The sequence below is a fragment of the Apteryx mantelli genome, chromosome 1, assembly GCF_036417845.1.
Source record: "Apteryx mantelli isolate bAptMan1 chromosome 1, bAptMan1.hap1, whole genome shotgun sequence".
Lineage (NCBI taxonomy): Eukaryota > Metazoa > Chordata > Aves > Apterygiformes > Apterygidae > Apteryx > Apteryx mantelli.
The window spans coordinates 71,541,733-71,564,690 of record NC_089978.1 but is presented as its reverse complement, the minus strand read 5'-3'; the positions used below and the strand labels follow the sequence as shown (position 1 = coordinate 71,564,690).

Here is a 22,958-nt window from a genome sequence, read left to right as displayed (position 1 = left end):
GGCAAATGGAGGCCCATGACTGATGTCAAAACAGACCCAAGAATTTCTGCTCTTGCACACTCTTCAGCAGCATTCCTGAAGCCTACAACCAGCTAACATCTTTGGGCGTAGAAAAAAAACCCACTGAACGAGAGAGCTGAGCTAGTCTGTGGGAATGAACTCTGAGACAGAAAAGAAACAATTGGAAAAATATGGCCTGAGAGCAATTTGATGGAGCAATGATCTCTCTTCAACTTGCTTGTTCACATAAGAGAGAGATCCACATTTATAATCCTAAAGGTTTTCAAAGCAGGAAGGTATACTAATATTATATTTTACCTCTAGAATATGTTTGTACTCAGAAATTCAGCTTTTTTTTTTTTTTTTAAGGAAATCCATTATAGAATGATTTACAACTGACTGACAAGATGATGATGATGACTCTGTAATTATTAGGTCCAATCACTCAAATCACAATTTACCGGCAGACACACAAACTACTTGATTCACGGCTAGCATTTTCTTCAGCATATACTAGGTTCTTCCTAAAACAAGAAAGGAGACAGATAATCTCTATCAGTAACAAAAAAATCTGATTGCTCAAGAAAGAAATCCAGGGACATTTGCGAGGGGCAAATTTCATTTTATGTTTGTGCCAAACCCTTCCAGAGAAGGAAGGACAAACAGGGCTGTGACAAAAAGGCTTTTCCTTTATATTCAGATGAGAACAGCTGTTGGACAGGTACAAAGGTATGTCCAAGTCTGTGCACACATGATAAACGAGTTCTTTATCAAATCGGTTGCTGAGGTGTTTTTTTTTTATTTTTATTTTCTTTGGTAGATTTATGCTGACTTACCTACAGCATTTAAAACCATCCTGCATTGCCAAAACTCTATAAAGGCAGTGCACTTTAGTGTACAAGTAAGTGTGCTTGGCACCGTGCCACTATGTACAAAATCATTTTCATACAGCTGCCAGCAGAAGGGAACTATATTCTTGGACCAGATGTTTCTGTTGCCGGTGCTGCCAAGCACGCCTGGAAACCTCACAGCTGAGCGGTGCCGCAGGAGTGAATTAACAATGAACAGAGCCACAAGATGCTCGTGTCCATCTATCAGGAGAGACATTGCAGCCCACTTTCCCGGCCTCCCCCTCTCAGAGCAAGGAAGCTGCCGACAGCCAGCTCACTATTTACCTGCCTGAGAAAAAAAGCCTTTCTGCCTCTGTCAATATAAATAAAAGCAGCAAACACTTTCAGAAAATATTTCACCCCAGCTGCATCTATCCTTAGCTGGGCAGGTGACAAAGAGACCATGATTAACAACCGAGAAAATAGGACTGGGGAAAATAGAAATGATCCTAATATTACAGTACGAGTGTGTTTTTGCTGTGGGCTGTGAACAAGCTTTCATTTATTAAACAGAGTTTTTCACCTCAGAAATCAGAGCTGCTACAGCATCTCCCTCTCTAGCTTAAAAACAAACATCTCAGATCCCAGCACAAACCTCTCACTCTCGAGCTCAAACCCTGAGGATCCCCAGCTTAAAGATTTTGTGGCCAAAGCCCTGGGCAAGGTTGAGAATAGGAGTCCAATTCCCAATCCTGACCCAGACGCCCAGTGAAACTCCAGACAACTCACTTCTGCCCCGCTCCTGCAGAAGAGGGGCTCCCTCCTGCCCCACCAGCCTCCAGGCTTGGCCTGCAAGCCCAAGGGCCTTTTATGATTGTACCGCAACTAACGGAGGGCACCCACGAGTGCTACAAGGACAGAAATAATAAATCGGCTGCTTAAAATTGTGGACTTGCATACGGCAGGCAAAAAGTGACCTGAGCATGAGAAAGGGAGCCGGACACCCATGTGCTGGTAAGATGAAAATTAGCTTCACTCTGTCCAAAACCAGAGAAACAACTGCCTTGATCGTGCCACTCCCAATTAATCAAGACATCCGTAACAGTCTATAACACAAAAAAAAACCTGTGTTAGGAACAAAAGAGGTGAAAGCACACACATGTACATATTCACACTGGAGCAATGTCTGCGGTGACGAGGGGGAATACTGCTTGTTTGCTTTTGTGGCGAGGGGGTTGTTTGACTTCTTGCGCATTATATGTGACCAAACAAAAGGCAGACAGAAAGAGGAAGGGTATGTTTTGAGTCTACTGGAACCTGTTTTGGTCTCTTCTTCTCCCCACCTCTTAGAAAGGTAGTTCAGACCTGAGCAGCCTGCTGCTGCTGTAGGTTATGCCCAGAGACAGCATCCTCTCCAGCAAGCATCAAGAGCATGATCACTTATAGCTCTGCAGGTTGCCATTCCTCCTACCAAAGAAAAACACATGCACATATCTACATGGCCACTTCCCAAGTGGACCGCTTTATGCTTTCGTTTCTAGCACTCCTATTTTTCAAATGAAGTCACAAGCTAGTCCTCCTTCTTGTTTCCATGGTTAAAAACTGATGCACAGCATCTTGACAGTAAAACAAATGTACTTGTGGTGTATTTCATAGGAACCCTCCTATACAGTAAAAAAGCTGATCTCCTTGGAAAGAATATAATCTCAGCTTCCCCAGCCTCCAGTAGCCACGATGTCTCTTGTGCCAAATAGAGCTCCAGCCTGCTTAGTGATGCCAATCAGGTAGCATCTGCATGGGAGCTGCGCTTGCATCTAACATCTGGAGTAGTGCCTAATTTAAGAATAAATTCAAAAGTCATATGTTTAAAAAAAAATGGAGAGCCGTTCTTGTCTGCATAAATAAATAGTCCCCTTCTCAGGGACTTTTCCTTTAAAACAAAAGTAACGCTATCACTACAGGGTCTCTTGGGAAGATGATTCATAAGCAGGAAAAGGACTGTAATTCTATGCTCGGGCTACTTAACCTAAAAGATATTACAACCTTTTACTATGCTAGTCCCGTAACATGACGAAGTGACAGTCTAAGAAATCTTTCTTTAATCACTCTGATTTGAAACCAAACAAAGAGCAATTGGCCTAGCCAAAGGCATGGAGCGGGGGTAATTTTCCATTTACATCTGAACAAGGAAATCTGGTTGTTTGGAGAGCTTCGAAATTCGGGAGTATATGCTGTAAGGGCCCCAGATTTGCTCAAAGCAGAGTGGTCTGACAGTTATGCCCTGCACAAAGGCACAGGCTGCTGCAAACGTGCCAGCTCCAGTCCCGCAACCCAGGAAAGGACCCGGGGGGTCGGTTTGGAAATGTCGCTAAGCATCATGGAAGCAGCAGAAGTCCCACACACAGCAACCGGACCTCTCCAACAGCTGGGGAGAGGCAGCTAAGTGAAAGACCATGTGCGGCGAAGGTCAGCTCCTGCCAGACTACAGGCATCCAAACAAAGCCCGTCACAGCTGGCGGCTCCTTGCCTGTGGTTTCCTCTAGCAGAGTCCCTCCAACAGGCACATGCAGAAATCGCAAAGCCCAGTCGAAAAGGAAAGCCTCACGGAAAATGCTGGTTGCATTGGTTAGGCTTGTGTTTGCCTTTTTACTAACAAATGTCACCCCACTAGAGAAAGCCCATAGCTGTACTTTGGCTGGCACGAATTAAAAAAAAAAAAAAAAAAAAGAGGAAAAGGAAGAACAGCGAGGCTCTTACAAAGATAGTTAAATGTAATAAATGAAAAGAGAAAGTTCTAGGGCTTGGGTGTTTTTTTGCTTTTTGAAAACTCTATTCCCACATCAGCTCCATCTGTACTCTCAGAGCATCTGGAAGTTTCTGTCACAGTGATCAGTAGCAAACAGCTACCATTTGTCTTTGAATTGCAGCCATTACGTGCTTCAAAGTTCACACACCACAGAGAGAAATCGAAGAAGCTCAGAATTCTCCTTGGGTTAATGCTGAGCCTCCAACCTCAAGTACAATACAATAAATGACTACAGTGCGTGTGCTCTACTCTATATAAAGGCAAACCATTGTGGGGAAAAAAAAAGGGGGGGGGGGGCATTGCTTCTTTTCATGACCTAAAAAACTTCCTCACCAAAAGCAGGGTTGGCTGAGGGCAACTCTCCAACCTATTGGCAAACCTCTTCAAAGCAAGACACCCAGTTAAGGTTGTCTTTCATACAATACGGCCCTTATTCCCTCACCCCTTTCGGTTCATTAGTAGATACTTTCCCCCAAAAGCCTTACCTAGCTGCAGCACATACAGCAACACAACAGTCAAAACCGAGTTTTCACCCAGTCACCATAATGCTAAAATTGGGCATATGCACGCACATGCCTGCGCACACTGCCAGCCTGCACATCACGGCTCCTTCCTCTCAGGGAAGTGCAGAAAACCACAAAACCACGTCTGCTGTTACCTACCCAAAAGTCCTGGTCGTCTCACACCTGGAAGACCTGGTAAGGCCTTGTTTTAGCATTCACATTGTAAAGATGATTAAAAGACACAGGGTAAAAGGGGGGGAAAAGAACAAAGAAACGAACAAGTTCTCTGAATATGAAGGATGCAAGAACCACTGAACACCAACAAGCTGTTATTAGCATAACTCAAAGGTCAGTGTTGTGCCGCTGTGTACCAAACCTCAGGAGAAACATCTGGCTCTTCACATCATGTAGTAAGCAAACAGGCATCTCACTCTGAAACCAGCCCTCTAGTGATGGCCAAAAGCACAGCAGTCATGTAGGTACTTGTCTTTAGTGGAACAAGGAGAAAAACTTAGACAAAAGACAGTCACCATCGCACAATAATTATGGCTCATCAACCAACGTAGGTCAAGACAGGCAGCTCTCAAGGAGCTGGTAACAGCTCATGAAGCCATGCTAAGCAGGGCATTCGCAACTGTTTACCCACACTCTAAGTAGCTGTTTGTCCTCCAAAGGCTGATGATATATGGGGATTTTGTGAATGATCATGGATTAGGCCCCTAATCCAAAACAGGCATCAATCCATCATGAGTGGTTCTTAACTAAGCCCCTTTCAAAGGAAAAAATGTGGAAAATTTCCAAGACAGTAGGCATGATACTAAATGTCATTAATTTTTTTAACCTCAAAAACTGAAATCCAACTTTTTGGTCTATATTGTGACTTTACAATAGGCACAATCACTGCTGTCCACCAATTATACATCTCCTGAATATTCCCAAGTTTCCGCAACTACATTCATCCCCATGCTGCAGAGGAGACCAGTAAAAAAAACAAAAAACTTCAATCCTTAAGAAAAATTCCAGCCAGTTAAATGCCAGCCCATGTCAGCCCCCATCTAGATGCAGCACTGCCTCAGGGGTGCTACTGTGTCAGAAGGTCTTTCCTATCAAAGCTTATAACACTCTGTCCAAATCCTCCAACTTACATTCTCCTGCTTTGACAACCAGCTTTTTGAAATTCACCTATTACAGAACATGCTGCTTTTTTTTTTTTAATCTGCAAGTGGTAAATCATTAGATGCATTATATGCAACAATGTTAAAATGAGCACTATTTCCCACAGTGAAGTCTGCAAAAACATACATCTTAGACCACTTTGAAACTACTGCCAGAGAAAGTGGTGATTTAAGTCTTATCTAATTAATACCCGGGGGAAGAAAAAGCAATATCCACTGAATTAGCAATGGTACAAGTACAAAGCAAGGGCAGACTGGGCTTTTGATTTTGGAGTTCACTTAAAGCAAGGGCATGTCTTTCATAGGTAAACCACCTTTGGCTACCTAGACTGAACTGTTAACGGGCTGTTTTCTTTTGCCATTCACTAGCTAAAGCACTAGCTAACGCAGGATTAACCAGGTTTGCATGCCTGCAAATATAGGGCAGGGTCCAAAATGTGGTTTACTTAAGCCAGCCTGCTGTAGGTCACCAGATGACAGTCAGCTGGCAGGGACACCTCCTCACCACAGTTTTGCTGGCTCCACCATGAGCACTGAGCTTGCCATCCAGCGACTCTTTGCTTCTGACATTATCCTGAACACTGAAATCCAGAATCACAGTAAGTGTTATGGAAATGGTCCAAAGCAAAAAGTGAAGTAATTTCTGAGGCAAGCAAGCAGGCTAAAAATAGCTTGCTGCACAGTGGAAAGTATTAGAGGATGGGGGAATCCCTGCCTGAGAGCTTCAGACTTGGTTCTTTGTTCCTCAACCCACAGGTGTGGAGCACCACGCGGGCGCCTTCAGCGGCCACTGCGGGTGGCTCAGAAAGATGGGGGAAGGCGCTGGGAAAGGAGTTGCAGCCAGCTTTCCTCCGAGGTGCAAGAGGAGACCCTGCGAAGCAACCGCTCTGGGGGTGCGGTTTCCCACACAGCTTCGCGGCGAGCTGCCGCTGTGGGCCAGCACCTGGCTGCAGCCTTTCCTGCCCCCTGCCCTGCCTCAACCAGCCCCTCCGGCCCCACAGCGAGCTTCTGCTGGAGTGCAAACAGGAGAAAGCTAACCCTTAAAAAAAAAAAAAAAAAGGCAAATATTTCTTTGCTATTTGAACTTTCTGAACTATGGGATGAGACAAATGCCAGTGGTGGCGCAAGGGAAAGGGCAGGAGCGTACAGCTGGGAAAGGGGGAGGAGAGAGGCAGGGCTGCCCCCTCAACTACAGCCAGACATTGAATTGGCTCTGCTGTACTGTAAAACCTCATCTTCGAGGGAGAAGCAGACAGAACATAGGGAAAATCTCTAGATACTGTCACGTCTCTGTCAGGAGGAGGCATTGCTATCACAACAATGCCATCTGAATATTTATAAATAGGAAACGCAACTGTTCCTCCTGTCTTTCCTGTGTGTAGGAGAGAAATCCTGATTAATTCATATGGGTGTTTGTTTGTTTACATTTACATTTGTATACCAGGGAAAGAGACGGAGTTTGCTATTTACATGCTGATCCATCCATTTTTGCCAAAACGGTGCAAACGACAACACGCGAACAATTTGCATTGCAAATCAAGGATTTGCTATGTACATTTCCCAAACTGTTTTAACCAAAACTGAGGAGCAGCAGCAGCTCTGAAATAGGAACCAACATTACCCTCAGGAGCTTGAATTTGAGTGGAGGCTTGTCGGACAACACAGCCCTCTCTGATCTAACTCAGTACAACTCTGTCATCTTATAATTGACCCAAGGCTTCATAAAGCCTTTACACTTAAACAAGTTGTTTCAAACTGCCACAGCAGGAGAGCTAAAAAAGGAAAATTCAGAGCTGAAAAATGGGTAACTCATTTACAGTTTAAAAAAGGGTTTGTCTCACAGAGGGGAAGGGGAAAAAAAAAACCAACACAAATCCATGCGCGAGAAAAGGCTGCTAAGGTGACATAGGCAAGAGACGAATAAAACCCTCCTTAACGCTGCTGCCTTTGCCTCACTGTTTCCAAAGCAGTGAATCACCGCGGCCTCGCCGCCGGCAGCAGCCACAGCCGGGAGGACAGGTTAGCACAGGGGGAGCCAAGCAAACAGCTAGCAACCGGGATTCTCGCTTTCCCTTTTGCCTGTGGTCTGTTTTCCCAATTAAATTTCCATTCGCTAAAATATTCCGTGTCAGAGACGGATTTTCAGGAATCGGGTACATTCTCCTTTCTTGCTCCCACGCTCATGTCCAAGGCACTCCGCCAGGCGAGTAACCATTACCTGAAGGAACGCGGGCTGCTCTAATTTACACTGGGATTTCCACTTAATTCTTACCAACTCGTTTAACACTAGAAATCAAGCACTAAAATTCAGTTCAGAAAGGAAGAGCTACAGTGGAAAATATCCCTGCTCTGGTGAAAAACTGCAGAAACACTTCACACATCAACCAAGAGGCAAAAAACTTGGAAGCCTATTTCATTTCTGGAGCTGATCTCTCCACAGAGAGGCATTTGTGACGGCCTCCCCACCATCCTGTTGAACTAGGAGCAGAAGAGACCAGGATGCTCGACTCTCACCGTACCTTTTGCATCAGTGATGTGCTAGATGCAGGAACTACTATTTTAACTTGTGGACACGATGCAAAACCCAACGGTAACGCACTCTCCGCACAGAAACAGTAGCTGCTTCTGCAGCTGATTCTCTCACTTGGCAGAGACGCCACTCTCAAGTCAAAACATTGGAGAAGTAAAGCCTGACATGAAAAAATTAACTGGGAATCATCAGAACAAAAAGAAGGGAACCCTTCCTTCGCCAGATTCCCAGTCTATTCCAAAAAACACCCCTGCTTGAAGCAGGGTTTTATTAACATGAAAAAAAGGCAAGGACTTGAGAATGATGCTGAACTGTACATTTATTACGAAGCCCCAATCCTTGTAACACAATGACAACACCTTTGCAGCTTTAATTTAGCAGCAGAAAATGTTCCCTCTTTTTGTGAGGCTACAGAGAGCCCGTTCACAGGGCTTTAATCTCTTTTGGATTAAACCTAGCTAGAGGAGTGTACACAAGCCCCTTGCTGGAAAAGGGCTTAAGACATCTTCAGGACAGGAGACAAAGAGCATCTTCCCCTGAACTGATCAGCTAAACTAGTTTGCACAGCAGCTTCGTGGCTCTCCTAACGCTTGGCACAGCCATGTGCTTCCTACTGCATATTAAGAGATTGGGCACAGGGGAAGAAGACTGCTTTCCTGTCAGGCACAAGGGGAGCGTTAATCGTAGTTACAGATCAGCTTAGAGTACAATGAATTCCCATATCCTTCTGCATTAGCACTTTCCGCCATAATCTCTAGTTTTAGGAGCCGGGTTTTGAGACTGTATTTTAGCCAACAACTCCCTACACAATCACTCAAACTCTCTGTCTTGCAAAAGGAGCACTGTTGAGGGACTTTGAGCAAATATTTTTCTCTCATTAAACATTAGAGAACAACATTGCTATTTTATATTTTTTATATATATATATACATATACACACACGCACACACGCACATGTTTAAAAAAGGGGGGGGAGGGGAGAGGACATGGGATAAACTCAAATGCACAATCCTATCTGTAAGCCCATAAACGAAAGAAGGAACCAGAGGAAGCTTTTCAAATGCTTAGAGGTTGGTTGTGTGTGCCAACCTGCATGAATTCTTATAGCTGCAGCATTCCCATGCAAGCCGAGCATCAGAACTTTTTCTTTAAAAAAAAAAAAAAAAAGTTATCTACCTCCTCCTGCTGATTTACCACAGCACAGTGGCCAGCTGACTGCTAATGGACAGTGGCTAAGTTCTGCCTACCATTCCCAGAGCAGAGGCAATAAATTTCACCCTCTCTCTTCTCTACGCAGCCTGCCAATTTCCACATAACGTGTTGGGAGCTCATATCTTTGGAATTTCTCTCTCATTAAGCTTGGTTGAAGCCGGCCAGTGGATTTGGTGGAAAAGAGGGCAGCACGCAAATGCATTATCACTGAGAAGCCTCATTTCCTTAGGAAGTCAAGATAAAAATATGGAATGTCACAGCAAAAACAGGAGGAACCAAGAGGCAGGTGGAGTTTATGAAACTACAATTAACAACAGTCAAGAAAGATTGTGTTTCAAGCAGATATAACCACTCTAACATAAACAGCAAATTAATTCCCATACCTTTGATCCTAATGCCCAGGTCTAAATTTAGAGTGCACCTCTGTAAAAGAGTAGCTCACCCTGAAACTGTGATTTCCTGCTTGCCTATTTGGATAGCAGGAATATGCCCCAGCACCAGGTTTCAGCCTAGATACTTGCTAAAGTTAAAGCACAATGCTCTGTCACAATTCTCTTTGTTTTCATTCTGCCCAAACTGACAAGAGCACACATGTTCTAGCACTGTATTGACAGAGTTGTCTTGTTTTCCCTGAGTAGACAATATGTCTGATTCACCAGTGGTAAATTGAGCTGTGCTGTGTATCTGACAGAAATTATACAAAATGCAGCCCCATGCTTTTTGCTATTATCTGCACACAAAACATTTCTGTTTCACATCAAAACTTGAGTGTCTTCAGGCAGTTCTATCAAACAGCGCTTGATAACACAGTGGTAAAACACCTACGTCGGGGCTGCCTGCATGGACGCTCCCATCAGCTCCAAAAAAATGCTCCATCATTAGAACTTGAGCAGATTATTGCTCAAATTCATGTCAGTGCAGGCATGACCAGTAGGTTAAATATCATGATTGTGAAAGCATCTGCAGTCTACCCACACAGAACTTTTACCACTGCTCGCATTAGGGTCCAGATTTCCCTAATACAGATGCTAGCAGCCATTCCTTTGAAAAACATTTGAAAAATCACACTATCACTGGTGACTTTCCCAACAGTGCAGATCTCCAGATTATTGCAGGTACCAAACCCACATACTGCAGGAATATATGGGCAGGATTACAGATAAATACATGAGTACTGCCCTCTTGGAAACTATAAACAGTACTCAAAAGCTGTGATTCAAGCACCTGTCCTACTCATTAAAACAATGGTGATAGTCATCATTAGCTGGTCTAAGTGACTTACCCTTTGCTTCTGTGTGTGTCAGTGCAATTTCATTACCAGACCAAGGGAAATAAGTTTTTAAGAAAAAAGTCCACACTTGGCCAAAGAGCTCAAAACTTGCACACAAACCTTAATACATATCAGCATTCCCACCCTTCTGCCAATGGAAGTCAGCTGGGGCCTACATAGCATGCTGTCTTGCAGTATGCTCCAGGTACATAAGCGCATATTGGTCAGCAGTAACAGATCTCAGCGGCACAGTTCAGCTACGGAGTGTATCCTGACCATCCTCTGTTGTGCTACAGGAGGATGTTACCTGGTTCTCTCACAGCCAAGCTGGGCAAAACGTAAAAGCTGTCTCCCTAAAACAAGGAGATTCGACTGCACTCTAGACTACAGCAAAGCTCCCTCTATGCAGCCATAAATTCAGTTAGTACAGTCTAAATTATGTTACGATTTATGGGGCAGCGGTGAAACACTTTCTGGTAGACAGCAAAGAAGCCTTGCACATCAGACCTGGCATAAGCACACAGAGGAGGGGAAGGCTGAGACAATACAGCTCTCTTTGCACCTTCTTAATACGCTGATTCACAATCAGCCTTGAGTATGAAGCCAGCTCCTGACATCAGCTGACAAGCCATTGCAACAGGAATACTACTAAAAGAGCCACACTAAGCCTTCACAGTCAAAGCTCTTTTGCTGCTGACAGATAATAGATAGCGGTGAGGCAGCAATGGTGCCCTCAAGGATTTTTATGGCAAAAGGAGAATATCTGTTTCTTCCAGCTGTGAAGCAGTCATGTTCCAAAACAAAGCATGCTAATACATAATATAATTTATACACACACACACACACACACACACACACACATATGTCCACAAGGACAACTGACAATAGGCTGCACATGCAACCAGCTTTCCACTCAGGTGGAAATTTTTCACTAAGAAATTGCATGCTGGAAAAAGCAGGTATAGAAACAAGCATAAAGAACATTTTACATTTCCCCTCAACCCCCATTGCCAGTTTTTCCTCCAACCGAACAGTACCAGCGTGAAGGCGCTGGGGAACATCGCAACCCAGCACCTTCTAACTAGCTCTCTCCAGTTGATCCATGCTGCGCAGAGTTTCCCAAGCTGCTTCGCAACAGCCTGGCCCGACCTCAAGCAGCCTGACCCACTTCCTTGTGGAGCTCCCTCTCCAGCCTCCCTCCTGTTCTGCCTCTACAGAGCGAAACTTGGCATCCTCCCCCTTCCTGATTTTAGCTCCTCCAGCCTGACAGGCTTGCTAACTACCCCAGGACTCTGATTAACAGAGTGAAAACTTGCCCTTCATACAAACTGGTGCCAGCATTGGAACCAGTTCCAGGAAAACTCCAGGAAAGTTTCTTGGATTATGTCCAAAATCTCAAAACCGACTAAAGCCAGGTGTTAGATGTACTTGCTTTGCCGGGAGATAAAGTCACTGTTTCTAGTAGTCGGGCTATCTTCACTACAGGGGACCAAAGGCTGCCCAGAATTAAACATCCTTCTCCTCCATTACAACTGTGAACTGGCAGATTAAGCGCTGATCTGCCACACACGGACTATGGCCTAACTCTGACATTGCGAGCCCCCCACAAGGCTAGCTATATTCTGCTCTGTGTCCCTCTGAGGGCGGACAGCCTTCGCTTGGAGCGCAGCGTTGGTGCCTTGGTGCCCATCTGAGCAGGGTGTCCAGGAGAGAAACCAACAGCACAGAGCTGACACGGCTCCAGCAGAGACTGGCCCCACGCAGAGGTCACTCAACACAGCAAGACCACCGCAGCTCTTTTTGACCTTCTCCCAAAACAGACGTCACTGCCCAAGGGACCGTTCTGTCCTGCTCTGTTTTTCTCTGAACTGCCATAGAAAGCTCACGGCAGCTTTTGCGTTGACCCAATCTCTGGAACAGATCAGAGGTCAATCAGCTTCAGGAGAGACCGGACCAGCAGGGCTGAACACATTGTAAATACCTTTCCTATTTATTCCTTTTCCACAGAACAATTCTTTGTTTTGCCACATAGTTGTTTGGCCAGAGACTGCAGCATTTTGTACAGACAGGAAGCAACCTCACACTTGACAGACAAGCCATCAGGGTGCTAGTGAGAAATTCAAATTTTTAGGTACCCTAACCCATTTTCCACACTTCTTATTAAGAGGAAGGGACACAGCAAAGGCTCATGGCAGCTCTACTGACTTCAAGTTTGCTTTGGCTAACTTAGCAGTCAGGTATAACCACAGATTGATACAGAAATGCTTTGTTAGGAAGCTGTGCTAAGTCAGGTAAAGCAGCGTACTGTCGTCTCCACACTACCAAGTTAGGCCACATTCAGCTCCTTCAGACTGGCTTGGCCCCAGCTCTACTGCACAGTGCAGTGAAGATTTGCATTTCTCAGCCTTTTAAGGTGATGCATCCACATTTCATTTTTCCTCCAAAAAGATCAAGATTCATGATCTTCATGATTCATCTGGTTTTCATGGGGAAAAATAAATTGGGCTAAATTTCTGGTGTATATTATTTTTGTTCTCCCCTCATTTTATCTGCCTGTAAATGTGTGAAAACACATTCTTATTTATCTGCATTCTTTCTGCAGACCACTTTTGAGAAATCGTATGGACCATGGTTATAAAGATCACGGGTTATAACAACATGTAGGCCATAAGATATAGGCTCATAAGAATCAAAGGCTTGCCTGCTACAACAGATAAAAAGCAATCAGCAGAGTTGGGGAGATGCCAAAGCTTAATTCGGTAACTTTTACTGCCCAGGTACAGGAGATGTGCCATATTTCTGTGCAGGCCTGGAGGTTTTGGGTTGGGGTTGTTAATTTTGCTGCATAACATGTGCAGAAAGGGCAAGACAGGCAAGCACTAAAAGCAATCCAACTTCTTTCATAAATCAGCAGGATACAGTATCCAGTTGTTTACTTAGCACAATTTTACACAGACTAGACTGGACAAGTCATGAAACACTGAGCACAAGAGCTGAGAAATGCTGCTATTACAAAGGCATGCAGAAAACTTTCCTAAAGGATGCCAAGAGTGTGTGTGGGAAGAGGTAGGAGGAAGAAGCAGCAGCATCAGGGGTTATAACAGAAAGAGAAGAAGTGATTGCGTTTTTCCCTCAAAATTAGTTATTAAATATTTCAAACAGAAAAGCATCTCTGTTAGTGGAACACAGGACTGACACTGGAAACAACTCTGCAGCTGCACAGAAAGCCTCCAAGAGTTAAACAGAGTCAAGCTGCCTGTTTAGGGTGTAATGCAAGTTAACAGCTTAGATGCACACAGATTTGCCAAGTAAGCTTTGCTAAGTTTTAAATGGTTTTTTTGCTTCACAAGAAAATCAGTTCTTCTAGCTAAACAGTGACTGCCAAATCTTACAGCATACTTGTGTTGCATCTGATAATGTCAGCCATGGTTCACTTGGTGTGCTACAGTACTACACTACAGTATGTAGCAAGTAACTTCTGGAAACCTAACGGTATGGTTAGTAAGTGCCCTTTGAGAAGGGGTCAACCCTAGCTAAAAACAGTCTTTTCTGAAACAAAGCCCCATAAGGAACTGGGACCGTACAGTAGAAATATTAAAGACAGCCTACAAGAATCTCTCAAATAAGGCCTCCCCCCACTACACGCACGCAGCCTGAGATTAATCCACATATGTACATTTCAGAAAATAATTTTTAAAGCATGTATATGCTGATAGTTCATGTTGTTCCCCTTTTAAGGTCATTGAATTCATTCCAACAACAGATTAGCTTTCAATTGATGAAGGCTGGTGTTTGTTTTGTTTTTATTTGTTCTATGCTGAAATGAAAATTTTCACCCTACATGTGCTTCAGCTTCACCCTCAGAAAGCGAAAATTTGATCTACAAATGCAATTCTGTAAGAATACTTGTAGATCTTTTCTTAATTTGTTTAGAGAGGAGGGCAGGCAAAGAGACAGTAAAGCTTTATGCACGTCAACCACCCCCCCAACGTTTCAGGCAGCAGTACTAACTAGTCATAATATATTCAAAGATCAAGCTGATATCTTCAGCCCACGTCCTCTTTTCTCATCCTTACCACCATTCTTTTCAAAATTAAAATCAGAAGAGAAAAACCACAAGAAAAGCAGAGAAGGGTGAAGAACATTTCGACAGTGCCATGCACAGTTTGAGATACAATGTTTCTTCCAGCTTCTCTAGTTGGAGGTTATACTACCTCATTTTCTTCATGTGAACCAAAACTTCTTCGGAAAAGCATTCACCTTGACTTCAACATTCCTTCTTTTGAGCAATCGAATCTTTGCAGCCCACAATGGATGTCACCTTGTGATCCTGAGCAATGCAAGAATTGCAGAACTGGGCCTTGATAACTGAAAATTTGGGGTGTGCCCACACTGCTTGCCAACACATTAGATATTCTAATGCACTAGATGCTTGGCAAAGCAAGCACTGGATCAGAGCTGAGAAGGAAGAAAGTCTTCTGTCTGTTCCCAACACAGGTCAGACAAAACAATCAGATATCATCCACAGCAGCAATTGTATTTAAGCAGAAAGACATAACATTGCCAGGAAAACATTTATAGAGGTACAAGTCACCTAGAGCTTCAGTAGCTACTCATCAAAATCCCAAATTCAGTTTTGTTGAACAGTTTCCATTCAAGCCCCTTTCCCGATATGCATGTGCTCAGTTACCATTAGTCTGTGAGTGCAGCTCATATAAACATAGCTTTTGAAGCAGGGGGAGAATGTAAATCGGAGGCTGCAGTTCCTTCTGCATTTCTTTCAGGATGGTGCTGGCTGCGGCAGCCACTTCCCCTCTCTGTCTCCCCGTCCATCCCCACGTTCTCTCCTCCTACTCTCTCTTTAAGTTGTGGCAAACTAGAATGAGGATGGAGCTGCTTTAAAGGAGGCCTGCTAGCCAAAAGAGATGTTCATGAAACCACACCTCAAGGTACTCAAGCCATGGCTTGATGATTAACGCCATCTCTGGCAGCCATGTCAGTCTGAGCTATTCCTGCCCCACCGCCGTCGTCGCCTCTTTTCCAATCTCATGCCACCTTTTTCATAGTGACAGCACAACTGTTTGCAATGTCATGTGCTAAACTAGATCAGTGAACCAATCCAGGTTATAAATAACCAAGGGAAAGAGAAGCGTGAGGGTATTTTTAACCTGGAAGCTGGGCCTGTTTGCTGATCCAGTTCACCATCTGGCCCCAGGGGCAGTTGTGCTGGGAGGCTGCACAAGCGTTGGGAGGCAGACGGGGAACTAGTGGCCATGAGCAGCAAGAGAGGACAGCAATGTCCTAGGGCCACATCTGCCACTGAGAAAATGGTACAAGGAACATCATGAATGCCCAGTGTTAAAAAGCAGAGCTGACTTAGCACGACTTGGAAGAATTTACACCACGTTTTTAGCCTCCACAGGCTTATTACTTTGAAGCAAAACACATGAACCCCATTGGTAAAGAACTATGACACTTTTAAGTTGCATGGGGCTAACATGTCAAAACTCCTCCCTCTGACTGCCCTTAATCACCTAAAAAAAAAAAAGGGAGGGGGAGAAGGGGGCCTGTGAGACAAAAGATAGACGGTGCCAATACAAAATTAGTGTTTCAAAACCAGCCAAAAGTTACAGAAAGTTTCAAAACATAAGCCATCTCCTGCAACATGAGCTCAGCCATACTATACACAGCATTTTTCAATTGTTTTCCTTTTGCTCTGCAACCTCTCAATTACAACTGTTTGTGATTAATATATGCTATTAAAAACAGAGAGAGTGTGCAGTACAGCCAAGCTTAATGTTATGGAAGAAGCTTTTGTTCCGCACAGTCCAGTAAACTGCCTTATTTAAACTTATTTAAACTTATTTAAACTGCTTGCTGCACAATGGAAATAACTGCTGTGCAAAGCTGCTGTGCAAAGAACATTCACTTTAAGTCAATGCACCTTCATTCTTCTCCGTTTTGTCTACATGCTAACTGCAGTAAAATGGTATTGCCTCTTCATGAAGGCACTCTTTGAAAATCTCCAGCTGAAAATTGATTTTTATCAGGCTATCTTACAAAGCAAGAATGTCTTGCTCTTGGCAGACACAACAGCTTAAGTTAAGAGATCAGCAGTCACACTGCATATCGATCACAAGGAGATACGACTGAAGTCCTATCAGTCGACCTATCCCTGCCTTCTTGCTTCCCTCCTTCTCCTGCCTGTTTACTCATTACTCCCCATCCGCACTCTTAGGAGTCTGTGTCCAAGTCCATTTTTACTTGCTGGGGCCTATGCACACACCATCAAAATATAAAACATTCCGCAGTGATAACCCTGTAGGAGTTTATGCTTAATATAACCAGCTTGCCAAAGGACTTCTGCTTTCTGCAATACACACTCTGAGCATTAACATAATTTTTTCTCTAATATGAGGGAAAAATATGTTCCTAATATATTCCTTAAATATAAGATTGAGGAGTTCAGTAAGACGCTTAGTTCCAAGACGTGCAACCTCTCTTCGGAAGTGCACTACCAGTTAAACATTGTGCATATCACACAAAAGGATCTCATCCGATTTTAAATCTGAAGCTGTTGTGTTAATCTGCAAATGTAAATCTATATAACACAAATGGAATCAACAGGGAATAATCCATTCTTTTTCTGATCTGTTTTAAAAACTTACTTTAAACTGATTGCTTTTTTAACAGCATAACCTAAACTTAAAGGACATCTGAGGATTCAAATACAGACATATATCTTTTATTTCTTTGACTGGGTTAATTTCCCATCTTTCCCATCTAAAGCTCCCCAGTAAATCCCTCTGGGTCAGTTACAACTACTACTTTACACTGCTGAATTCTGCCAGCAATCTGCTCATCATTCCAGCAGATGTTTCTGCTTTCAGGCTTCTGGGAACTCTATTGGACCTATTTCCTTTGAATAAATGTATACCCTTTTTAGGCTGCAAATGTACCAGGGAAACTACTGTCCTCCACTTCAAGCAGCCTCCTCATCTCCTTCTTCTGTAAAGGAGATGCAAGAAGAAAAAAAGAAAAAAAAGGGGGAAGTGGGGAATCTGTCCTTTCCCCCCATTTCTTCTGAGAACTTTCTGAAAAGGAAGCGCTACACATGCTCCTACATTCTGGGACTAGCCAAAGCAATTTGTGTGCAGGGGCCTCTGGCCCTCGTGAACACATAGAAATCTCATAAAAGGCAGATGGGCTTGAGAGGTCAGGTCCTGCAAACAGCAAGCAAACATTCAAATGTGAGAACCATGCCCTTAAAAATAAATACGAGTTAAGCCATATGCCAGCCCTTGTTATTTAATTTTACCCTTATTGCTAATATAGCAGAACGTTTCTCTACTCACCTCCGTAACATCCATGACTTTGATGGCTGCCAACTGACCCGTTTTGACATGTCGACCCTGCAAAACAGAGAGAAGCATCAGCACCAGCATTTTACCACACCACTTCAACACATACAGAGCAAAACATTCGGATGGGAGCTCCTAACATGGGGTTTTCCCCATCCCTGCTGGACCCTTCTCTTCTGTTACCTCATGTTAAGAACAATAATTACTCCAGATAGCTAAAAAGAAGAAAGTTTCTTTTTAAATTGTTCTTACACAAAAGCTTGGAAGCTATTCTTTTTCTCCACATTGAAAGGATGATTAGAAAGATTAAACACAAAGAGCATGCTTGTGCAGCTTCCGTTGCGTTTACTTTGCAAAACTCATCATCAGTCCTGATAGTTCATTAACATTCAAGAATAATTATATTCCAAGAACTGCATGTTTTAATTCCAGGCACTGGTGCTTGGTACCTGGGTGATACTTTACTGGGTAAACACAAGCATGCTTAGGTGGTTGAAAAAGTACAGTTCTCTTTGGTTTGGTCTTCACAAGGCAGGAAGACGACAATGTCTCTCCACAGCCACCTCGGTACCCAGTGCACCCTGAGCCGAATTAAGAGACCCCAGGTTCTGCAAGGGGGAGCTCTTACCCTTCCCCACTGCCTCCCTCCCTTCCCCATCACATATTTCTCTGATGAGCATCAAACTCATTCTGGCGCTCGCCTGATCATACGATAAGCTTATTTAGATCACTAAAATGGCAGAAAGTTAACAAAGGAAAAAAAAAAAATCAAACTGCAGGGGGAGGGGTAGGTGCAGATCAGCAAATGGAGTTGGTTTGCTCTGCAGCCAGAGGAGAGCCAGGGCTGGCACATGGGGGAGCAAGTGGCTGGGAGATGGGGAGCAAGGCGGCCTCCTTCCAGCACTTCCAAGGTTAATTCAGCTCAGCTGACTCGTGAAACCATACCCTAAAACTTTTTTCTCCAGTATAATTTTACAGGCGGTTGGGCCATATAAATTAGCTATTTTTTTTAAATAGGCACTTAGCAATGGTTCTAGCATTAGTATTTTCCTGCCCTCCCCTTACCCACAGCAGTCCGCGCAGACTTCCAGTCAAACAGCCTGATCTCCCAAAACTTTTCCCAAACCTCATCTCCAAATGCCCTCCTCTGAACCAATCAGCTTTCCAGGAAGAGGCATACCAGCTACACCACTGGATTTCTCCTCACCCACAAAAAAAGAGTGATAAAAAAACACAACAATACATTCCACTAAAGTCATAGTTCCTCTTTACAGAATCTTTCTTCTCATTGATTTCTAAGTTTCCCAGGCAGAAACTTATACATGCATGTATTTTTTTGTTGATGGACATTAATGATATTCTTTTTCCTGGAGTAACTTCTTCATATCTTTACAGTTTTCTCAAGGTTGGCACCCCAGAACCAAAGCACCTCAAGCCACTGGTTTATTCAGAATAATCTAGGCCCATTCATACCTTTTCACACCCTCCATGTAGATAATGTCCAGTTATTGCTGTTGCATTACAAAGGAATTTGGATCATGGGCTGCATAAATCACAGATTCCATTTTCTTTTACAACTTGTAAGTGCTGCACTCTCCCCTTATTAATCAATCCACATGCTTTCTATAAATAAATTACTCTACTTCGGCTTCTGCCTATTCTGTAAAGTCTCTTTATTACATGCATTTCTTTTTATAGTTTGGTCTCAAGCTAGTTTGGAGTTCGAAACAAAGCTAGGGTCCTAATATGTGTGCAATGGCCAAGGCTGACCTTACCTTCACCTTACTTCTTTTTGAACCAAAGCCTTTCAGCAAGCCCAGGAGAGGTACAACTCAAGTTCCCACCTTGGACATCTGCCTAATGGCAAAAGCCTGTGGTCCTCTCCTTAAGAACTACCACCATCAAGGGAGGAGGAAAAAATGCATCACACCCTTGTGGAAAAACACCTCCTCTCTTAGCTCTACCCCTCTTTTCCACTGCTCTGTGGAAGGAATTAAAAGGCCCAAGAACACAGTGAAGCATGGTTTGAAGTAGAAAAAGAATATGCTAAAGATAACAGAGGAACAAGGCCATCTCGGGGAAAAAAAGCCCACAACACTGAGGAGGACTGAGGAAAAGGAAACTTTTTAAAAAACAGTGAGATCTCATTCAGCATTGATTCTGCAGAAAACCAGGGACGCTAAAATGGTGGCAGAACACACTCCGAATATAAAAAGTGACACACGCAAGAACGAAGAAAGTAGCGAGAAATCCACAGGACACCATTTGTTTTACAGAAAGTTTGCTTTATTTGTCATTTTAAATCTATGAACTACTGCTGGGCTTGCTATTTCCAGAGAGAAGCCTGAAGTTTCCCAGGGCACAGTTTCACGGCTTTGCTGGAGAAGACATTCCTCTCTGTGAGATTAGCCCACTCTGGATGACTAATGTACACCATCCCAACTGTCTTTCCCCTGCAGCTTTAAAGGCTCCTGCTGATGCCTCTGCTATTCTCTAGCAAAACCTGGGCCACAGCAGCTACAACAGAGCACAGCTACTGCTAGTGTTTCACTTTGCTGTTTCTACAGCGGGGATGGGAAAGGCTTCTCTATAGCCCTCCTAAGGGACTGCAAAGCAGGGGAATTGCAGACTGTGGGAAACGTGGGATTTCCAGTATCCCAGGCCAAATTTAAACCCTGGTCATCTTCAGAATATTGTTAAAAATTACTCCAAATACTCTCACAACGTATGGAGCACTTCAAATTCTAAGCATCTACAGTGTATATGGGGTGGGGGGGTTGGCATGACAAATTGATTCATATGTGAGAAGTAAAAGGACAGTTTGAAGCCACATTCATCTTATTAAAAACATTTTTAGAGGGAGGAAAGAAAGCAAACATCACAAGCACAGCACATAAGCATGAGCAGAGCTCTTGTTTGTTTGTTTATCTGCTTAAGAGCTCTGCTCAAGAGCAGACTTGTCAAACTATTAGCATGCTGGTACAACTTTGCTTGCAACATAAAATAGCTAAGTATTCCTGTTTTGGCAACTGCTCTTCAGATTTTTGTGCCCAGCTTTTGCTCTGGAAAGATTTGTCCATCTTTAAATAAATAAATAAAATCAGAAGTGGCTGAATGCTAGGAAAGCACTGCAGAAGTTATAGATGGAAGAAACCCTTCGAACTCAATCTATTTGAATTAAAACTTATTCAGATCCAACTCCCAAGGCACTTTATAAATGTGGTAAACATCAAGGCCCCATCCACACACCAACTCGGCAACACGACTGCCTAAAACTCCAGCGGGACAGCATTTTTCTTGCAGAATGACGCCCCCGTTTTAGTGCCGTCTGGAGTCGCAGTGCCTCAGGGCCTCCCGGGCTCCCTCACCCCCACGATACAGGGTGCGTGGAGCCACCCAGGACCTTGTGTCTCCCAGCAAATTGCCTGTAATTACTGTCCAACCATCTGAAAAACGTCGAGAGATTGCAAAATGCGACCCGCGCTAACTGAAAACAGCAGGTTCTTAAAATATTGCTAGATGCCAAATCTCAGACACTGGAGATCGCAGGATAACTGTCCCCTGGACAGAAAGTGAAGCATAGACATAAAATACTCAATGAGGACAGCAATCTAGATAGTGCCCTGACCTCGCTAACTGTAGGACGGCCGGCTCCAGCGCCAGCTGGCGGAGGCAGCTGCACAGTTTGCCCTGGGTCGCAGCAACAGGTAACGGAGGCTACGTCACCTCGGGAGCCAGGGTTTACCCGTGTACCAGGTCTTAGGGTGGGGGCCGTGACAAGAAGTGAGCACTGGCACCCGAGTGTCGCTTCCCCCCTCACAACATACCAACACATTCCCTCTATGAAGGCCGTGTTAAAAAGTTTATTAACCGAAATTTCCAGACTGCTTGTTGTTTCTTACACGTTCTCCCCTCCTACCTTCCCCTCTCTTTCTGCAAATCTATTTATATGAAAACATGTGTTTGTTCACCTCAGGAAGGCATGTAAGAATATTTTTAAGACAACTACTGCACGGTTCTATTTTTAAATTATCCAAATACAGGACTGGGATGAGCAGGTCAATAGAACTGAGGCTGCTTACCCCAAATCTTGTGCTGTTTCTTCTCATGTGGATGATGAAAATAGTCATTTACATATGGAGGATTTTAAAATGCAGCTCTTCTCATCAAACATGCTTCATGGAGAGCTAAACTCAGAGCAACATTTAAGTGGATCGTAAACTAGATACGCTATTTAAACATATTCCCAATCATGTCCAATAGCAACATGCTGTTTATTTCTCATCTCAGTGGGCTTTTTGCATGCTGAAATGCTATGGGGACAAGGGGAATCCGTGGCAGACTGCCAGGATCTGCAGAACACTATAAACTTCAATCCTACCCACACTCTCAAAACCAGTTAATACACCTACTTCTTGCCTCTTTCTTCCTCTCCACACAGTATTACTGTCAAATTTTTGTTTTGGAAAGGTTCAAAGGCAAGTACTGTTATGTGCTGAGTTTTGTTGGTGTTTTTTTTCCCCCTAAGATGCCTTAATATTAAAGAACTATGCAAATTAAATGAAAAAAAAAATCCTATCAGCTCATTAACCTTCTTGCCCCACTAATGACCCAAGTTACGTATTCCATGACAGTTTAAATCTCCTACTAACACAAGATTTCCATCCTATGTAATTGTGTGGTTTTGGGAGGACTGTTCCTGGAAGTCCGCTCCCCAGCTAAATGGCAAGAAAGTGGAATATGGGGCAACATCACAAATTAAGCAAGGAAGGCAGCATGCATGACTCATAACTTGAAAACTTGGCTTTTCCTGCTCCCTGCACACCATTAAGTCTTTGGAAGACCTCACCAACCTCCCCTTATCTTATGCTGAGTGTTACTGCTGCAAAGAGTAGAGCAATTGAGTCAAAAAAAAATCTACTAATTCACATTTCAGTTGCTACAATGTATGCATAAGCAGCAGGCTAGATTTAAACATGCTATCAAGTGAAAACTTCCTACTGTACCACCTCTTAGTACTGCACAATGCCCCACTGCCAAAATTAATTTTTCAATTTGCTTCTCATTTAGTAGATTCTAAACTCCTACCAGCCTGAGGCAATAGGCCATGCAGCAATGCTCTACTATTAGGCTGCACCATTGCAATAACTGATAACATATTATTTGAGTTCATGTTTACAATCAGCTCTTTTTGTCACTCGCCAACACAAAGAATTTCAGACCAACCAGCTCCACATTCTGAATACCCAGACTCCACAAGATGTTTCTTCC

The 22,958-nt window shown here is 43.6% G+C and overlaps 1 protein-coding gene across 13 annotated transcripts in view; it reads right to left on the bottom strand.

Moving 5' to 3' along the window:
• The window catches only part of MAP4K4 (mitogen-activated protein kinase kinase kinase kinase 4), a 168,097-nt gene that overhangs the window by 71,531 nt on the left and 73,608 nt on the right, over positions 1 to 22,958 (bottom strand). For all 13 annotated transcript variants that reach the window (XM_067294708.1, XM_067294712.1, XM_067294730.1 and 10 more), the window contains exon 3: positions 17,682 to 17,738. In XM_067294708.1, the coding sequence (XP_067150809.1) occupies positions 17,682 to 17,738 (57 nt within the window). The remainder of the gene's footprint in view (positions 1 to 17,681; positions 17,739 to 22,958) is intronic.